This window comes from Cebidichthys violaceus, unplaced genomic scaffold (genome assembly GCF_023349555.1).
Source record: "Cebidichthys violaceus isolate CVI_PGR_0920_01 unplaced genomic scaffold, fCebVio1.0.p SCAF_7, whole genome shotgun sequence".
In the NCBI taxonomy this organism is placed as follows: domain Eukaryota; kingdom Metazoa; phylum Chordata; class Actinopteri; order Perciformes; family Stichaeidae; genus Cebidichthys; species Cebidichthys violaceus.
The window spans coordinates 8688506-8704374 of NW_027176927.1; the positions used below are offsets into that span (position 1 = coordinate 8688506).

At 42.0% G+C, this 15869-nt stretch overlaps 2 protein-coding genes across 6 annotated transcripts; one reads left to right on the top strand and one right to left on the bottom strand.

Moving 5' to 3' along the window:
• Positions 1–706: 706 nt before the first annotated feature.
• LOC137891613 (grainyhead-like protein 2 homolog) lies at positions 707–11310 on the bottom strand. Of its 5 annotated transcripts, none has more exons than XM_068736318.1 (15): positions 10990–11310; positions 10136–10322; positions 9594–10013; positions 9424–9479; positions 8308–8566; positions 8005–8116; positions 6831–6925; positions 3173–3331; positions 2974–3031; positions 2624–2763; positions 2451–2488; positions 2183–2274; positions 1995–2080; positions 1746–1810; positions 707–1270 (listed from the first exon to the last, which is right to left on the bottom strand). In XM_068736318.1, exons 1-15 carry the CDS (start codon positions 11001–11003, stop codon positions 1156–1158), a joined length of 1896 nt encoding a protein of 631 aa, XP_068592419.1. In that variant the 5' UTR covers positions 11004–11310; the 3' UTR covers positions 707–1155. The 5 variants fall into 5 exon arrangements, with proteins under 5 accessions (XP_068592419.1, XP_068592423.1, XP_068592422.1 ...); XM_068736322.1 differs by having other exon boundaries at positions 2183–2271; positions 8410–8566; positions 9424–9482; XM_068736321.1 differs by having other exon boundaries at positions 8410–8566; positions 9424–9482.
• Positions 11311–12319: 1009 nt separating this feature from the next.
• LOC137891050 (zinc finger protein 706-like) lies at positions 12320–15572 on the top strand. The gene is made up of 4 exons (XM_068735469.1): positions 12320–12346; positions 13568–13706; positions 13867–13873; positions 14418–15572. Exons 1-4 carry the CDS (start codon positions 12320–12322, stop codon positions 14512–14514), a joined length of 270 nt encoding a protein of 89 aa, XP_068591570.1. The 3' UTR covers positions 14515–15572.
• The last annotated feature ends 297 nt before the right edge of the window (positions 15573–15869 follow it).

Genomic DNA, 15869 nt, shown 5'->3' on the forward strand with positions numbered 1-15869 from the left:
GAAAGTGGTAAAAAGCAAGACAAGTGACTGCTTATAAAACTATATTTATTGACTCATTTAAAAGACTGTACATTATGGTGCATGGAGCAAATGAAGGATGTCGAAGATGTCAGCGTGTTGAACACAGGCAGTGGGTTGGAAAAGAGCAATAAGCATTGGATTGTGTAAATGGATGCAGCAGTTGGGCCTGTAAGTCCTTAACTAATGTCCTATATACTAATGACTAGTCTCTTCAGTGGAAGGAAAGGCAATAAACACATGCACAGAGGAAGCAAAACAGTTTAAGAGCATCCTGGAGACTCACTGTCTGGTTCCATAATGGTGTCTCAGCATGTGATCACTATCTGGGATAACTGATATTTCACGGGCACCAACTGGAATCATTTAGTATGTGGTACATGTGGCCAATCAATTAAAAAAAGAACAAGTTCATTTTGACTTGAGAAGCATGACATGACAGCAGTTTGAGACACATCTAAAAAATAATTATATACATACAAAACAATAAGCCATTTACCTTGATATGTTGAGTGCCAGAATAAAATGTTGCATTGACTTGCTTTGAAGGGAGAAACTTTCTAAGATCAGAGTCTTTTTAAAGCTTCCAGCACTAGTAGGGCTAACGGGACAGAAGGCAGACGGCACAGAGGAAGCAAGCAGCAGTCCCTGCTGTTAATTCAATAAGACCACTGTACGCTGTGTCCTCTTCTTCCTGTGGAACCACAGGAGGCTGGCTGGGTGCTTTGCGGTGACCTGGATAAAGGCCTCTCTTCTGAAGGCCCAAGTATTAACAAGTTAACTCGGCTACTCAATCGGCTACTCAAGACTTCCGCGGGTAGTTAATTAGCCAGGAAATATCATGGAAGTGCCCAAATCTGGACACTTCCATAAGTTTTCAAAGTCAAGCCTGTGTTCCTAATGCAAGAAAACCTCCTACAGCAGGTCGTGTAGTAAACGGGTACTGCAGCGGGTGAGGTGAAGGTGGATTTTGCCTGGTGGAGTTTAGCCGAACCGAGACTCCTACGTGTTCATCCTCAAGGAACAAATTTTGTCTAATACTGCGAGCAACGTTCACAATTGCTGCACGTGGCGGCCGGGATCGCCACTGCCCGACAACGCGACGACTGGTGAGCACAGCGCTGTGGTCGACAACTGTCAGATTTCTGACAGAGTGACGCGCAAAGATTCTGCTGAGCCGTCGATAGCCAGGATGAAGGTGTCCTCGTTGGAGTAGTGCTGGATGATGTTGTCGTCCATGTTCACCAGGACCCTGAGGAAGACCAAACACGTCAACAGTCACTGGGTTACTTTACGGCGTGTAATCTGCATGTTACTTTAGCCATGCTAGCATGAATCTATGGATGGTCATTTCGGCCCATCACTTTGGTCAAGACTACAATATCAAAATAACAACTATTTAAAAAGGGCCTGTGTGTAGCGTTTAGGGTTTATTATTGGTAATAATATTATATTATTAAGTATGTTTTTTTTAGTGTATACTCACCTGAAAAGAATATTTTGCCACAAAAAATTGTATACACACATGCGTGGTCCACAGAGGATGAATCCTACAGACTCTGGTGATCCCCCTGACACTGTGAGGTGGTTGTTTTCTGCTTTTTAGTGAAGTGCCATAAAGTGCCTACTTTTAGACGTTAGCATTTAGCTCAGCCCCGCGGTGCCTCTGGATAGCCTCACAGTGGCTGAACACTCTTAGTCTTGTTTCAATAGTTTGACTCACTCACCCTTTTTTGCTTTTTTGGTAAACTTTGGCCATCTTTGCAATAGGTACTGCATATTTCTCTGAGATCTGTGAAACACAGAGAAGAAAACAAGTGCATTTTTAACATGTTGAAGCACCATGAGGCACTAAATGTATCATTACTATTTCAAACAAATTGTATTAATGTTCTGGGACTGAGGTAATCCTGTTTAGCACAATGGCTTCATTGTGTTTGTATTGTTTCAGAGTAAAGCAGCTCATCAATACTCACTGCCTCTCTCAATGCCTTTAGAGTTGGGGTGCGTAGCATTAGGGCATCAAATACTTCATCACACTCCTTCCTCACGTACAGCAGAACTGATGGGAAATGGAATAGACAAGGCATTAAAATCCATTCAGTCAAATAATACTGTATGAGACCAAAACCCTGTAATGAGAGACAAACCAACATTTACCAACCTTTCCTTTCCAGTTCCACTTTGGGCGTCTTGGGCTGAGGTGGACAAACGTCTTCCTCAGCGGCAGATGACATCCTTTTCACGAGGACACTTCTGACACACACACACACACACACACACACACACACACACACACACACACACACACACACACACACACACACACATCATCAACATTTAAAAGGGAAAATTACTGGAACTCTAACAAGTGGATTTTCAACATGGAGATCATCAAACCAGAGGTGTGAAAAAAACAGTATGATACTAACCCATCACTGTTGCCCTCTTCAGTGTTGAAAGCAAACACCTGCAAATGGAGTATAAAGGCAACATGAGGTACACTGCAGGACCAGTGTGTGTGTGTGTGTGTGTGTGTGTGTGTGTGTGTGTGTGTGTGTGTGTGTGTGTGTGTGTGTGTGTGTGACAATGAGGGGTCCCTCACCTGTCCGGCTCTCTGCATGTTTCCAAAGTAGACGTCAGGAATGAAGAGGACAGGCTGGGAGTCCAGGTCCATCATGGTTTTGAACAGCGTGTTATCAGCCCTCCTACAGGGAGAGGTCAGCGCTGCGCTGCCATTTTTCCCTAAACCAGAGAGAGTGAACTCAGCATCTGTTGCCAGGCAACCACTCCAAGTGCAGATTTGATATGGTTTTGATTACATTTCCCTGGCTTTTGAGTCTTTCACCACTTCCACTTATTTATTTAAAATCAAGCTCACCAACGTTATTTCTGTACGTGATGTATATGTAATTCATATTTCATTATTTAGACAAACTGAAGAAGTGTTTTTACCTTTCATCCTCTTCCTGAGCTGTTTCTTCTCCTCATCTCGAAGCTTCCTCTCAGCGCCCTGCGAAAAGATAAAAGACGTTGACGGGACAGAAAAGACAAGAGTATGCTCGAAGAAAAAAAAAAAAAAAGTTTGTTAGTCGTACTGCGCTCTTTGTTGAGCAGACCAGAGAACTGACTTGTGCCAGCAGGCCATCCTCACCTTGTCACAGAAGACCTTGATCTGAGCGAAGGCCCTGTGGATGGGCCTGCTGCTGCAGCTGTTGTAGCTGTAGGTGTCGATCTGAATTATCAGAGGCATCCCCTTCACGCCCTTCTGCGAGGAGAAGTCTGTGCTCAGACAGTTCGCAGAGATGAAGACCTAGGAAACAGAAAGAAGTCAGAGCATAGGGTCAATTTCTGGACTTTTGTGACAAGCTGTGTGAAAGATGATGGTGCACCTGTTAAATGGAATGAACTGCAAACCAAAATGTTTTTTATGATACTTGTAATTGTTTTTAATTCCTGTTTATTATGTAGGAGAGATCTTAATCTCAAGGAGACCGCCTGCTAAAATAAATGAGTTAAAGAGATAGTGATTCACAACCACAGGGTTGCAGTTCAAAATTATGAATGGATTATTATTTCATTGAATCAGCTGTACCACTTGAAATTGAGCTCATAAAAACTCATTAACATGCAAGCAGAGAGGTCTAAAGTAAGCTAAAAGTAGTGGAGCAATAGTTAAAATACTTTAAGGAATAAAAAGTTAGGAATATACAATATCTCTTACTTTTGTATTACATATAGATACCTGGTTGAAATAGATGGCTGTAAATAATGGATAAACTGCTGCTGCTGAATTAGTTAGCTAAAAGTAAGAAACATACAGTTAACATAACCCTAATTATTTATAAAAAAGGTTGAAATACATTGATAAAAGTAAAAGTTCAGCTGCCCAGGTTCTGCCATTTCAGACGGTCGTGGTACAGAAGCTTGAACAAACCAGAACCAACACTGACAGTTCAAATGTATGAATACACTTTTATATCATTTACGTGTAATAAAATCCAGTAAAAAAATGAATTCAAATGAAATCATTTGGTACATGACGGAATGGGAATATTTATGAAAATGAAAAAGTGATTTTTTTTAATCCAATTGCAAGTTTTTTTAAAAAGATGTAAAATTTCACAGAGCTGACATTGATGGTGAATGAGAAATGTCTTTCATGAAAAACAGACACTAGTTGTGAAGATGTTTTGTGGGTCGATATACAAAGAATCAAGGAAATGCATCACTTTTACTACGAGTAAAACAATATATAAAAGAATTGTAACTTACGGATGATTATAAAAAGATATTTATTCTAAAGAGGGGAACCTACTCGCCAGTCATCAGCTCAGTTAGTTTTATAGCCAGTCAGATCCCATTGGGATCTTTGTTCCTGAGAGAATCTCAATCTGAATCGTATACAATGCAGTGATGAGTGACGGGGTCACGAGTCACCATGGCAGCGGTTCACAGGCCAGATGCAACACAAATCCATCCCATCACCTCTCTGCAACCCTTGTTGTGCTTCCAATCTGTCAGAACACACCTGTGAACCATATTGATTTAGAAGACGGTGTGTTTGGCGAGCAGTATTACTGAACTGCTCTTCGCTACCACATCACGCTATCCGGAGCTAAATAATGTAGCAGAGCAGAGCTGCTGCTCTGCTGAATCATTTAAAAGCTTGTGAGAGGAAAAAAAGAAATTCACAAAATTTCACCCAAGTTCCAGTATAATCGCAAAACTTATCTAAACCATGAAGTTTACACTTTTAATGATACTAATGGTTATCTTTGCACATTCAGCTGCATGACGGAACAAACTCCCGCCATGATTAATGATGATTACAAAACATCTTAACCAACATAAACTCCCGATGAATTTTCCCATTGAACAGGTCCGACCGCCTGAGCAACAGGTCGGCAGAGACGGATAACGGTAGAGATTCCTCACCGCGGCTCAACAGCAAATGTTCCCACTACACGGCATCAACTGCATCGTGCCTGAACCTGCAGAGGTGAGGGCTGATTGCTGGAAAGGCCTGAAGCACACTTGAGCCTCCTACACACCTCCACAAACTCACACCTCCACAGACCCAAGCCATTTAATTTTCTCCAGAAGCACTGGACGTGTTGCTGCTAGCATCTGTGTGTGTGTGTGTGTGTGTGTGTATGTGTGTGTGTGTGTGTGTGTGTGTGTGTGTGTGTGTGTGTGTGTGTGGGAGGCTTGTTGTGTGTGCACACATACTGAGCTTTCAAATGCCTTCCTAAAAAGAGAACGGTTCACGAGGGCACCGGTAAGTGGCTGTTCGGTGCCATCCTCTCAACCAGGCACAAACAAATAAACAACAAAAATACAGAGTCATGCAGCAGGAAGCAGCTCATCTCCCCTGCAAACACATTCCACGCTCCCATTACAATGAGGATGAGGATTGTTGCTTGGCAACAGCAGAGCCAGGCCAAAAAATAATAATATTAATAATAATAATAATAATTTGCACCAAAAATAACAATTTTGTACGTCAGAGCCTGATTGGACATCCAATTAGGTTTTGGAGAAAAAAAAAAATGTCTAGGTGGCAAACATGACAGCAGCGACATGCGAGCCCACAGACTTCCTCACAATAACAGAGGTGTTCTTTCTCCACCTCTTCCACATTGGCTCCAGCGGGCTCTGGTCCTGTGTGGGGACCGTCACAGTGCAGCAGCAGCGAGGCTGATAATGATCATCTGGTTTCTGACAGCATAGCCAAACACTGACATCCACAATCAGCAAAACCAGAGCTTCACCCTGCTCAACCACCAGCATTCAATACTTTGGAAGATTCTGGTGAGGCTTTATTTATATCATAATCTAAAAAATGTTCTCATTGATATTCAGTGCAATGAACTGTTATCCACTTCTATTTACCACATGAGTGAAGTTTAAGGGATGGAGGGCATTTAGGAACGTAGGATGTTTTAACTGTAGCTGCTTTCCATCTACACAAAGTCAGCAGTACCTTCTCAAAGTAATTGTATGTACATTACTGTGGTCAGGTGTACAACAAGCTTATTCTTTTGTGAGAGGCTACATTAGGCTTGACTTAACCATTGCTTTCCTAACTTTGTCAAACAAAAGGTAACAAATAAATACAATAATATAAATGTATTGAATTGATCCAGCTGTTTGAGCCAGCATCGGTGCATCTCTAACCTGAACACACTAAAAACAAGGAAGTGTGGAATGAAGGTTTATGCCAAACAGTAAATATTTATCCACAAACCCATGAAGCTGCAATTACCTCTCTTACAATGAGGCTGTTTGTGGAGTTCTCATTAACAATCTCCTCCTGGGCCCAAAACACCCTGAGGGTGGGCTGCTGCTGCTGCTGCTGCTGCTGCTGCTGCTGCTGCTGCTGCTGCTGCCGTGCGTGCGTGTGTGTGTGTACCTTGTTTGCCAATTGTCTTTATCCAACTGGCCACCTTTACAAAAGGTGAAATCCGAGTAGCTCCTTTCAGGATCTAAAGCAGTTATGTCCACAATTTGAAATAATGACCCAACAAGAGAGCAGTAGATGCTCCCTCTGTCATGGAGGACTAAGGGGCCGGGGGGGGGGGGATATGCTCCAACTATTCTGTGGTTTCATGGAGCAAGTGGCTATGAGTTTCGTACTGACAAAAAGAAAGAAAAAAATATGGCAAAACTGAGTTGTTAACTGCTTGAGTGGGTGTGAAAGTGAAGGTAGAAGAACAAACAGTGCTAGCTGTGTCATTTGGCTTGCTTCATTTCCTGCTTTGACTTAAAACAACACCCCGCCCCACCCGTTTCCTCTGTTGCTTTTGTACCTGAGCTTCTTCGCTGACGTCCCATGTGAAGGAGACGGCGTTGTAGGCAATTTCCTCCACGTTCCCGATGGTGTTGAAGCTCTCCTTGTAGTCGGCTGCAGATGCAGAGAAAACCGTTTCAGTGGGTGTTTAGTGTCAGCCCTAATTTTAAAATTTTCAATTTCAAAAAGTGATGCCACAAGCAACAATACAATACAACAACAAAAATACTGCATTACAAGTAACAAAGTCCTGCATTTTAAATCCCTAAGAACATACTTAAGCATGATTAGCATTTTATTGCTGTAACTGGCCAAGGTGGAACTACTACTTTACAGTATATACTTTTGGGCAATTTAGTTCGCTAGTAGTATTTTTTTTTTTTTACTTTTCTCAAATATTTGCCATTTTTTGTAACAATATTGGACCTTGAATACCTCATTTAATTAAACAAACCTGAGAGTCTGGTGGAACTGTTCAGAACTCAGATGATTTTTTTCATAAGGGGTCACAGGCCTAAAGGGTTAGAAACCACTGGTTTCATTTACAACGCATTCATTTTTAAGTTTATCCCACATACAGTATCTATCATAATCTGGCAACTTTTCACCCGTGAAACAAAATTGCTAACAAATCAAGTTCCAAATTTGTAAAAGAAATGCCATAAGGCTATTGTTACCTCCTAAAACGTCTTATCTTATTCCCACCCGCACATGTTAGGTTACAGATTTGACCCTGATGCTGGCATGAACTTGCCACAGACAAACCCACCACAGCGTCTGACATCTCTGCCTCATTCCATTGAGTTTCCAACCACAGGTTGAGGCCTGTCTGTTGCTGATGGTACAGGATATGGCTCCAGTCCAGGCCTCCGCCTATTTCTCCTGTTAACGTCTATGCAAATGCTAACCCATTGGCTGTCTATTCACAGCACTCCTGTGGGAATTGAGGATTGACAGTTATTCAAATTGAGTCGGGTTTAACCTCGGGATATGTGACTGGATCCTCCAGGAGGTTCCTGCAGGTTTACCACCTGCTTACACTCTCTCTTTTTTTAACTCCATAGTTTTGTGGCACTTTGGTGTCTAAATATCTATATCCAAGTGTGTATCTGGGCCTATTCCTGCTCCACCTGCAAACCCCCATCAGGGACCATGAACGTAGCAGGCAGGCTTGATGACAATAATCATCTTACCAATGTCCAGGACTCTCTGTTTGGCAGTGTGCTGACGGGAGTGCCAGTATTTCCAATTCTTCAGCTGCTCGTCTCTGCACTTGTCTTCCCCAAAGACGACCATGATAACACTCTGAAGTAGAAGCAAAGGTATACACAATATATTACAGTATAATCAAGTCTAAGCAGAGTCAAAATGAATGAGAAATGATATTACATTTCAGAGTGTAACAAGATTTCACGCTACCCGACAACAAGCTAAATGTAGAACCCTCAACCTCTACCTCCACGCTTCCTCTTCATGAACTACGGCCCCTCCCTCACCTGTACAATACTGTCCCGCTGCAGCTCAGAGCCTCCCATGGTGCATTGCTCATTACTGGACGAGCCTCCATCGGGCCCCCGTGACGGCGTCGGTCCACTCACCCGCACTTTGCCTCTGGGCTGACGTTGGGACGATCTGAAGCCGGCCTTCGACAGTGTCAGAGCGTAGAACTGACCCCGGTTCAGGTAAGCCATGGGTCCTTCTCCCTGCCACGGCCGCAGCGACATGCTGGCCTCCAGACAGTAATGGAAGCTGCCACTGTGAGAACATAAGCATGTGTCTGGGGCAATATACATATACATATACATATATATATATACACATATACACATATTTATTTATTTTTATTGAGTAGATTGAAGACCGATGCAGCAAGAACTGGTTTTAATGGCTCAAAACAAACTGGTTTTTGTATCTATTTCTCAAAAGTATGCAACAGCCCAACTTTTAAATGATAAGGCTGGTTGCATGTTTCTTATTGTCAGCAAATACCATGAAAAGATCAAACCAACAATCAGTGCATCTACTACCAAGTACTATGCGTGTATCCAAATCATGAAATATCTTATTCCTCTGTGCCATAGAGCTCTGACCAAAATAACGATAAAAAGAAAACACATCATTGCACTGGCTTATATGTTCCTTCATTACCATGAGCGCACATACACACACACACTTTGTTTTGTTTTTTTAATTCGACTCTATCCGACATACAGAGTCTTGCTGCCTGACAGTAAATTCTCACTACAGCAAATGTGCATTAATCCACAACTGAAAATAGTCCCCAACAAACAGCCTTTACTCCTGTGAGTAACCTTTGCTAAAAAAAAAACTACAGTGCCCAGCTATGTTGGGAAATGACTGAGGCTTTCATTTTAAAAAAAAATTAATCTATATATACACATGTGACCCAGGTTAAGAGAGAGTTCTTGGTCAGAAGGAATTAATGGGCTTGTGGTGGTGAGCCACAGAAAGGCTGTGGAAGTCATGAAGTGAAAGACAGACTTGGTTTTGGTCTTAAAAGTGTCAACAATGACAAACATTTTGAAGATTGCCAGCCTTATCCTTTAACATCTGATAAACGTTTTCACACATCTGTGAGTTTTTTAACTTACGTTGGTGGGCTGTAGTGGAATTCATCAACTCCTGAGGAGGGACTCTTGTGGTACATCTGCTAAAGAAGAATATACGTATGTGACATGTAATGCAGGACTGTCACTTATGGAGCAAACGTGAACCCGGTTTAGAAAGCAAGACATCACCCCTCTTGTATAACAAGTCTCACCTCTCCTTCTACAGCGTCCTCATTTGTGCTGTCTGGAGTGCCTCTGTGTTCATCTTTCAAGCACCCGGCGTGGAACAAATCATAGTGGCTCTGCTCGTAAGCCATCCTCATCTCCTCTCTGGGCTCCTCTCGGTACGACCCTCCAGACATCTGACCCTCTGTCTTGACCAGAGCCAGAGCCGCCCCACCTCCACCTTTACCGTCTCCTCCTCTGGGGTCTCCTGCAAGGCAGGCGGCTCCATACCTGGAGCCCTGATGTTCTGCAGCGGTGTTGTTGTTTAGGGAGAGGTTGACGGGCATGGATCTGAGAGCCTGAAGATGGTAATCTAGAACCTCCAGACTACCGCAGTTCTCAGGTCCAATCGGAGGGGGCTCTGTGGGTTTAACACCGCTTGAGGCACATCTCCTATCTCTGGGAACCTGACATGGTTATAGCAAATACAAAAAAAAAAAATTTGAACTGAAACAATCAGAAAACATTATGCGGAAATTGTCTGTATTATATCATTATTTCATTGGCTGCAATGCCAAGCTTTCCACACCTTGTAGTAGTCATACAGCAGTCCCAGTGCTGCTGCGCTGTCTTCGTCTCCGTTGATGCTCATCATGGCCTTAGTGGCAGCGGTCAGCGGGTTCTCCAGGTAGCTCCTCCATGCTTCGTCCTCGCTGCTCGGCACTCTGCGAGAGGGCACCAGCACGTCGTTGGGTACCACCACCACCAGCCGTTTACTGGGAGGACGAGGGGGTAATGGGAAGAGACGACAAGCCATGTTGTTACTGCAAAGCCAATATGTCATTAACAGAAGCCTCGTCTGCCAAGCCGCCAAGTCTGCCCCAGGCTGTTTCTCACCAAACGTCAACTTATTTTGCCAGGTGTGTTAATGTAAGTTCACTCCTGTATGCCACATTTAAATAAACTCAACTGTACTGGTTTAGTTCGGAAAATGTCAAAAGCTGACACAAGAGTTATTTCTAAATATGTCATTTTTAAGACATCATTTAGAGAGGATGGCAAGAAGGGCACACGTTGAACAATATTTCAATACAATATTTACACACACAGACAGACAGATAGACAGTCAGTAACGCTTAACAAGACCTCATTAAATTACAGTAAGATTCTCCTATTACACAATCACTATGATATTACCAGCACATTCATTTTGGATATTTCTACAATTTAATCTATACAAATAGAAATCCCCCTAATCAAATAGATGTTGAAGGCATAAACTATAGAAATGATGTAGGGTTTATTCTCCATGAGAAAGCAGGCTCTGCTTCCTATGTGTAAAATAACTATGAAACCAAAGACATCCGAAATATTTTAAGCACGTAAAAATTGAAGATAAATCGACGGAGGTTATTGCTCGCAGTATTAATGACTTTCTCTTACCTGTCCAGGTCCATGTTGCCTACAGGACTCTCAGGTGTTTTCTAGGACTAGCTTGAGAAACTGGACTTTCTGGTTAGTGCAGGTAAGTTTGCGTGGAAGAGCGAGAAAACTAGGCGTGCATGAGGCTGGCTCTATTTAACCTCTCAGTCAAAACAACCAATGAAATCCTCTGTAACCTTGCGCATTAAGGTATATTCGGATGCCTATGGTGTCAGGTACAAATTGAGGCTACGCTGACTACAGAAAAAAATAAGCTACGTTTCTTGGACGTGCCAGGTTTCGATCCTGTTTGGCAAAGTTCGTAATTTAAAGAGATTGTTATACTACTGCCGTATGCAGCAGCCGCACAGGCAAGATAAACAAGGAAACGAAAATTGCATGGCTGATTGGATAGATGTTTCTACACAGGTGGCATAGTCGTTCCTCCATTGGTGAACGGGAAGGGGAAGGGGCGTGGCCTGCAATGAGCGAAATTCAGTTTCAACGTTATGCTCTGGAGGCGGTGAGCAACAAAGTAATGTGTGACAACATGCATTCTTCTTGCTCATTAGGGCCACGGACATTATGTCCAAATTTTGTCTGAAAGTGGCAGATAATCGGAGGTAAAGGGATTTTTACTGATAACCCCTCCCCTCCCTCTTAGTTGATGATGAGACTGAGTTAAATGTATGATTAATATAACCACAGTGAAAAGGAAAAGAATGCCTTTAGGTTTAAGGTTTGTAATGCATATGCTTATATGTCAGACAAATATTGTCTCTATCATTATGATATTGTACAGCTGCTAATATGCAGTAAGAGGAAAGTAGAGTAGGTGTGAGTAAACTCGGCCTTATTGTTGTCTGTACCGTGACACCTTGTGGTAGGCATTTCAATTTGCACCATGCAGACAGAAAATGTAACTCAGATATGTATTCCACAAATGTGGTTGGCTATGCGCATTGATTTTAGAAATATGTTTTGTATAGGTTAAGTGCGGTCAGGACAATTCCCTACCGGGTCACACCCCCTCTAGGTTTCTTACTGAAATACATTCGACACTTTTACGTTACACTTACTATACATCTCACTTATTTATAGTCCTGTTATCTGTTCGTTTGTGCACTTTATTTTATATTTTACTGTACATTTTAATGTTTCTACTTTTTGCATTGTGATGCTTGTTTAATGTTATGCACCACCCGTCATGTCAAATTATTTGTGTGTGCAACATACCTTGGCAATAAATGGTTCTGATTCTGATTCTGATTATATACGCTCATAAACCTTGGTGCATTCGTAATTCGTATTATTTGATTGTTTTTTTAAGCCTTTCCTGTTGCAAGATAGGATGGAGCTGATGCTGCCTTTGGGTGCTGTCAGGAAAGTTAAAATCCCACCGGATCCAACCCACATCGTCGAACAAGCGTAATTTTGAATGGTTCCATCGCGTCCACTGACAACACTTGAAGGCAGCATAGCGTAGGTTGTGGGCATGCGCATTAGCGCGGTGCGTCTTGAATTTCATTTTGGTGGTAATACGTTTACTTTCACTGGTAAGGCATTTACAAAATATGTAGTTTGACTCGCAATGCCTTTATATCTTAATATCTATAAACATTCCATTTTCTGTGTGTGTTCCTCCACACTATTCTAACGTTAACGTTACCTAACCTAGCGTCAGAGATAGCAACCGGCTAACAGACTGCTTGCCTCTCTTGATTAAGTTAGTAGTTTCCTAACATTATGTTATTGATTCTGTAGATGGACTTAAATATGCGTTTTGTGTCCCCCAGGCGACCTTGTCTTCCACATTATCCCTTTGCAACCGTCGCTCTTAAAACCAGATGCTCGGTGGCGAGCTAAAGCTGGCTAACGCTATCCGACTGGTTTAGTAGTAGCGTTAGCCTAAGGGTTAGGTAGCCGCATGAGAGCGATGCATGGTGCAGACTGAACTGACGTCACCCTCAGTGCTCGTGGGTGGATGGCATTTTAATGTCGCGTCAAAAAGGTTGCCGAGTAAGTTGACAGTCACAAGCAAAGAAGGAAATGGGTAACGTCTCCTTCCTAAGACAGTTTTTGGAGGGATTTCTGACTGTCTCCAGTGTTTTGATGGAATAACAGTCCCTCCCTCGTCAAAAGCCGTTACAAACAAACTTCTTACACAATATCATATCGCTGACCTACTTATAGTATTCTATCCGTTATAGCTATGAAATCTGCAGTCTGATTTTCTTTGGGGAAAATTCCAAGCTAATTGCCTCATCCCTGTGACCTAAAAAAAGTGGCAATTAACCTCGTTCTTAAAGATATTTCACAACCATTGCTGTCTTGCACATTTTGAAGTCTATTGATCCTATAGTCGTCAAGGTTGCGTCATCTGAAGTCTCCACTGGTTTAACTGCTTTGTGTTTCCAGTTGGTATGTCTCTCATCCCCCTCTGTGCTTCACGTTTTCCTTTCCACCCTCTTCTCGGGGGGGGGGGGGGGGGGGGGGGGGGTTCTAGGTTTTATAGTCTTTCTCAGTTTATGGCTCATCACCTTTTCGATGGTGTTGTAGTGATCAAATTCCTGTATAATTTCTTCAGGTCTAGCATTAGATATGGCCCCGTGGGCACCAGAAGTTACAGTTACAGTCCCAGCAGAAGAATGCCAAAAAGCAGGCAGACATCAAGAAGAGCAAAGGCCATGACCAGAAGGCAGCGGCTATGGCTGCTTTAGTATACACGTGCACTGTATGTCGGGCATGTGCCTAGGCGGAAAACGGAACACACAAGTTTTCTTTTATGAGCTCTTGGTTTCATTTAACCATTACTTTAGGGTGGAAATCTGATTTATTTTTCGGGGGGGGGCAAATAAGTCACATGCGCCTCATGGTCCCTCTTCAGTGAATGTCCAGGTCGCAGGTATGAAAGTGGGCAAAACGTGCTTCATGAAGTCTTTTTCTGCACGTTGTTCTTATTCCTACCTCCACCACTGTCTGTGTTTGCTGCAGAAATGCACTGTTCATCTCCGTGTTGTAGGCAATGACGTTTTAAACGACTTGCTTTACTTCCTCATTACATTTTTTTAGGTGGCTAGTTACATGTATGTCGCCTGTAAGTAAATGCACATTTTTTGAACTGTATGTTAAGTAATCTGTTCTCCCAGTGATCACTGACAAGCAGCCTCTTGCATCATCATCTATGAAGGTAGCAGCTCTGACGGAGTGTGAACATGTTGGCATTGTTATGGTGGTAAGCGTCTTTTGACCCTTCAAGTGACCTTGTTTCAAAAGACCAGATATCCACCTCTTACGGCGCGATTGGTGTACCAGGGCTAACAAATACAATTTCATAAGAACATGTCTTGTTTATCAATTTTATTTTTATTAGTGTTCTTTTTGTACCCTATCTGTCAAAATGTATATTTTGTAATTTTTTGCTTTTTTTCTTTCCCACACTTTTTCAGACAAATGCCTGACCCAAAGACCTTTAAGCAGCACTTTGAAAGCAAACATCCAAAGTCCTCCATTCCCCTGGAGTTGCTCGGTGTGGAGGTGCAATAGATTCACCTCTCGTTCAGTAAGACCGTTGGGGCTTCTACATTTTAAATGTTTTAGTTTTTGTATCTTCAGCACAAATTCAATTATTCCTCATGCTGCCTAATTTAGTTTTGTGTTTAATGCAGGGTTGTTACTGTAACGGCCTTCCTGTGGTCTTTTTGCCAAATTGGATTTTTTACAAAACTATCCTCACTATTCAGAATTCGGTCTGAGGGTAGACACACAGCAGACAGCTATCCTCTCTTGGCTTGTACCGAAAATGTAAATGTTTTATTTTATGATTGTATATGTAATATTTTTGTCTCGTCGTTTCAAAATGTTCTGCTCAAAAGACCAGCTTGTCCATGCGCTCTTCCGTCACCTCAGGGCTCACACTGTTTCAGTACAAGGTTTGGATTTAGAAGAAAATGTCAAATTGGCACTAAGCTTAGATGAACAAAGTTGTAATACTAAGATGATAACTGGAAGTCATCTACATCCAACTCCAACGTACTGCGAAAGCCAATTGTTGCCCATAGCTTTCTCATGTGCAACAAGAGTTGTGAAAGTTGACCAGAGAATGCCTACTCGTATAACAAACCTTCCATGAAACAATTTCCCCCTCTTTTCGTACAGCAATGGTATGACTGCGTGAAACAGCAATATTATCTTTCACCTTGTGAGAAGCTGTCTGTTGAGTGAAATGGGTGGTGAAGAGATGGTATACGATAATGATAACACTGTTGTGTTTTGCAATGCAACCTGTCTCACTGTCATCTAAATGGCATCTGTGCACAAGTACACTCTCACGCTCTTCGGTGATATCCCATCACGATGATGCAAAAGTATTTAGACTGAACCTACATTGAAAGTCTGCGTTACGCTGTGAGTTAGCTTTGGGTCTTATTTTTATACTAGTTTATTTTCCTAGCATGCTTACAGACAGAGATTTAATTTAAACAAAATAACTATTTTCAATACATTTGGACCTACTGGTCATTAATCACTGGCATTGTATCACTGTGCTTAAGTCATGTTTTTACTTTTGTAATAATCATTTCTTTGTCCCCACAATGTTATGTATAGCCTATTAATAAAAGTGTTGCTTTTATATGAATCATGACTAAATTGTGTTTTTGTATCATGTAGAAATGTTTTTTTATTGTTGTGTGTATGTGTTTGTGTTGAGTTAGTTTAATGACCTTTTTGTTTCCATCTACTGGATAGAGTATTGACGTAATGCTAATTCAGACCTCACATGGTTGTACTGTACTGCAGTTATTCCTAAACCCTTATAATCAATCATATAACAGTGAGCACTCATCTATAAGTCCTTTCAGTTAGTGCTCCGGACCCCTTAAATCATGATCTGAGTTTTA

Coding starts and splice junctions, on each gene's coding strand:
- LOC137891613 (XM_068736317.1), bottom strand. Junction 6,926..8,004: donor ACAGAGAGTCCTGGACATTG/GTAAGATGATTA, acceptor CTGCATCTGCAG/CCGACTACAAGGAGAGCTTC. Junction 1,271..1,745: donor TACCAAAAAAGCAAAAAAGG/GTGAGTGAGTCA, acceptor GGTCTTCCTCAG/GGTCCTGGTGAACATGGACG.
- LOC137891050 (XM_068735469.1), top strand. CDS start 12,320: ATGGAGCTGATGCTGCCTTTGGGTGCT. Junction 12,347..13,567: donor TGATGCTGCCTTTGGGTGCT/GTCAGGAAAGTT, acceptor GTCTAGCATTAG/ATATGGCCCCGTGGGCACCA.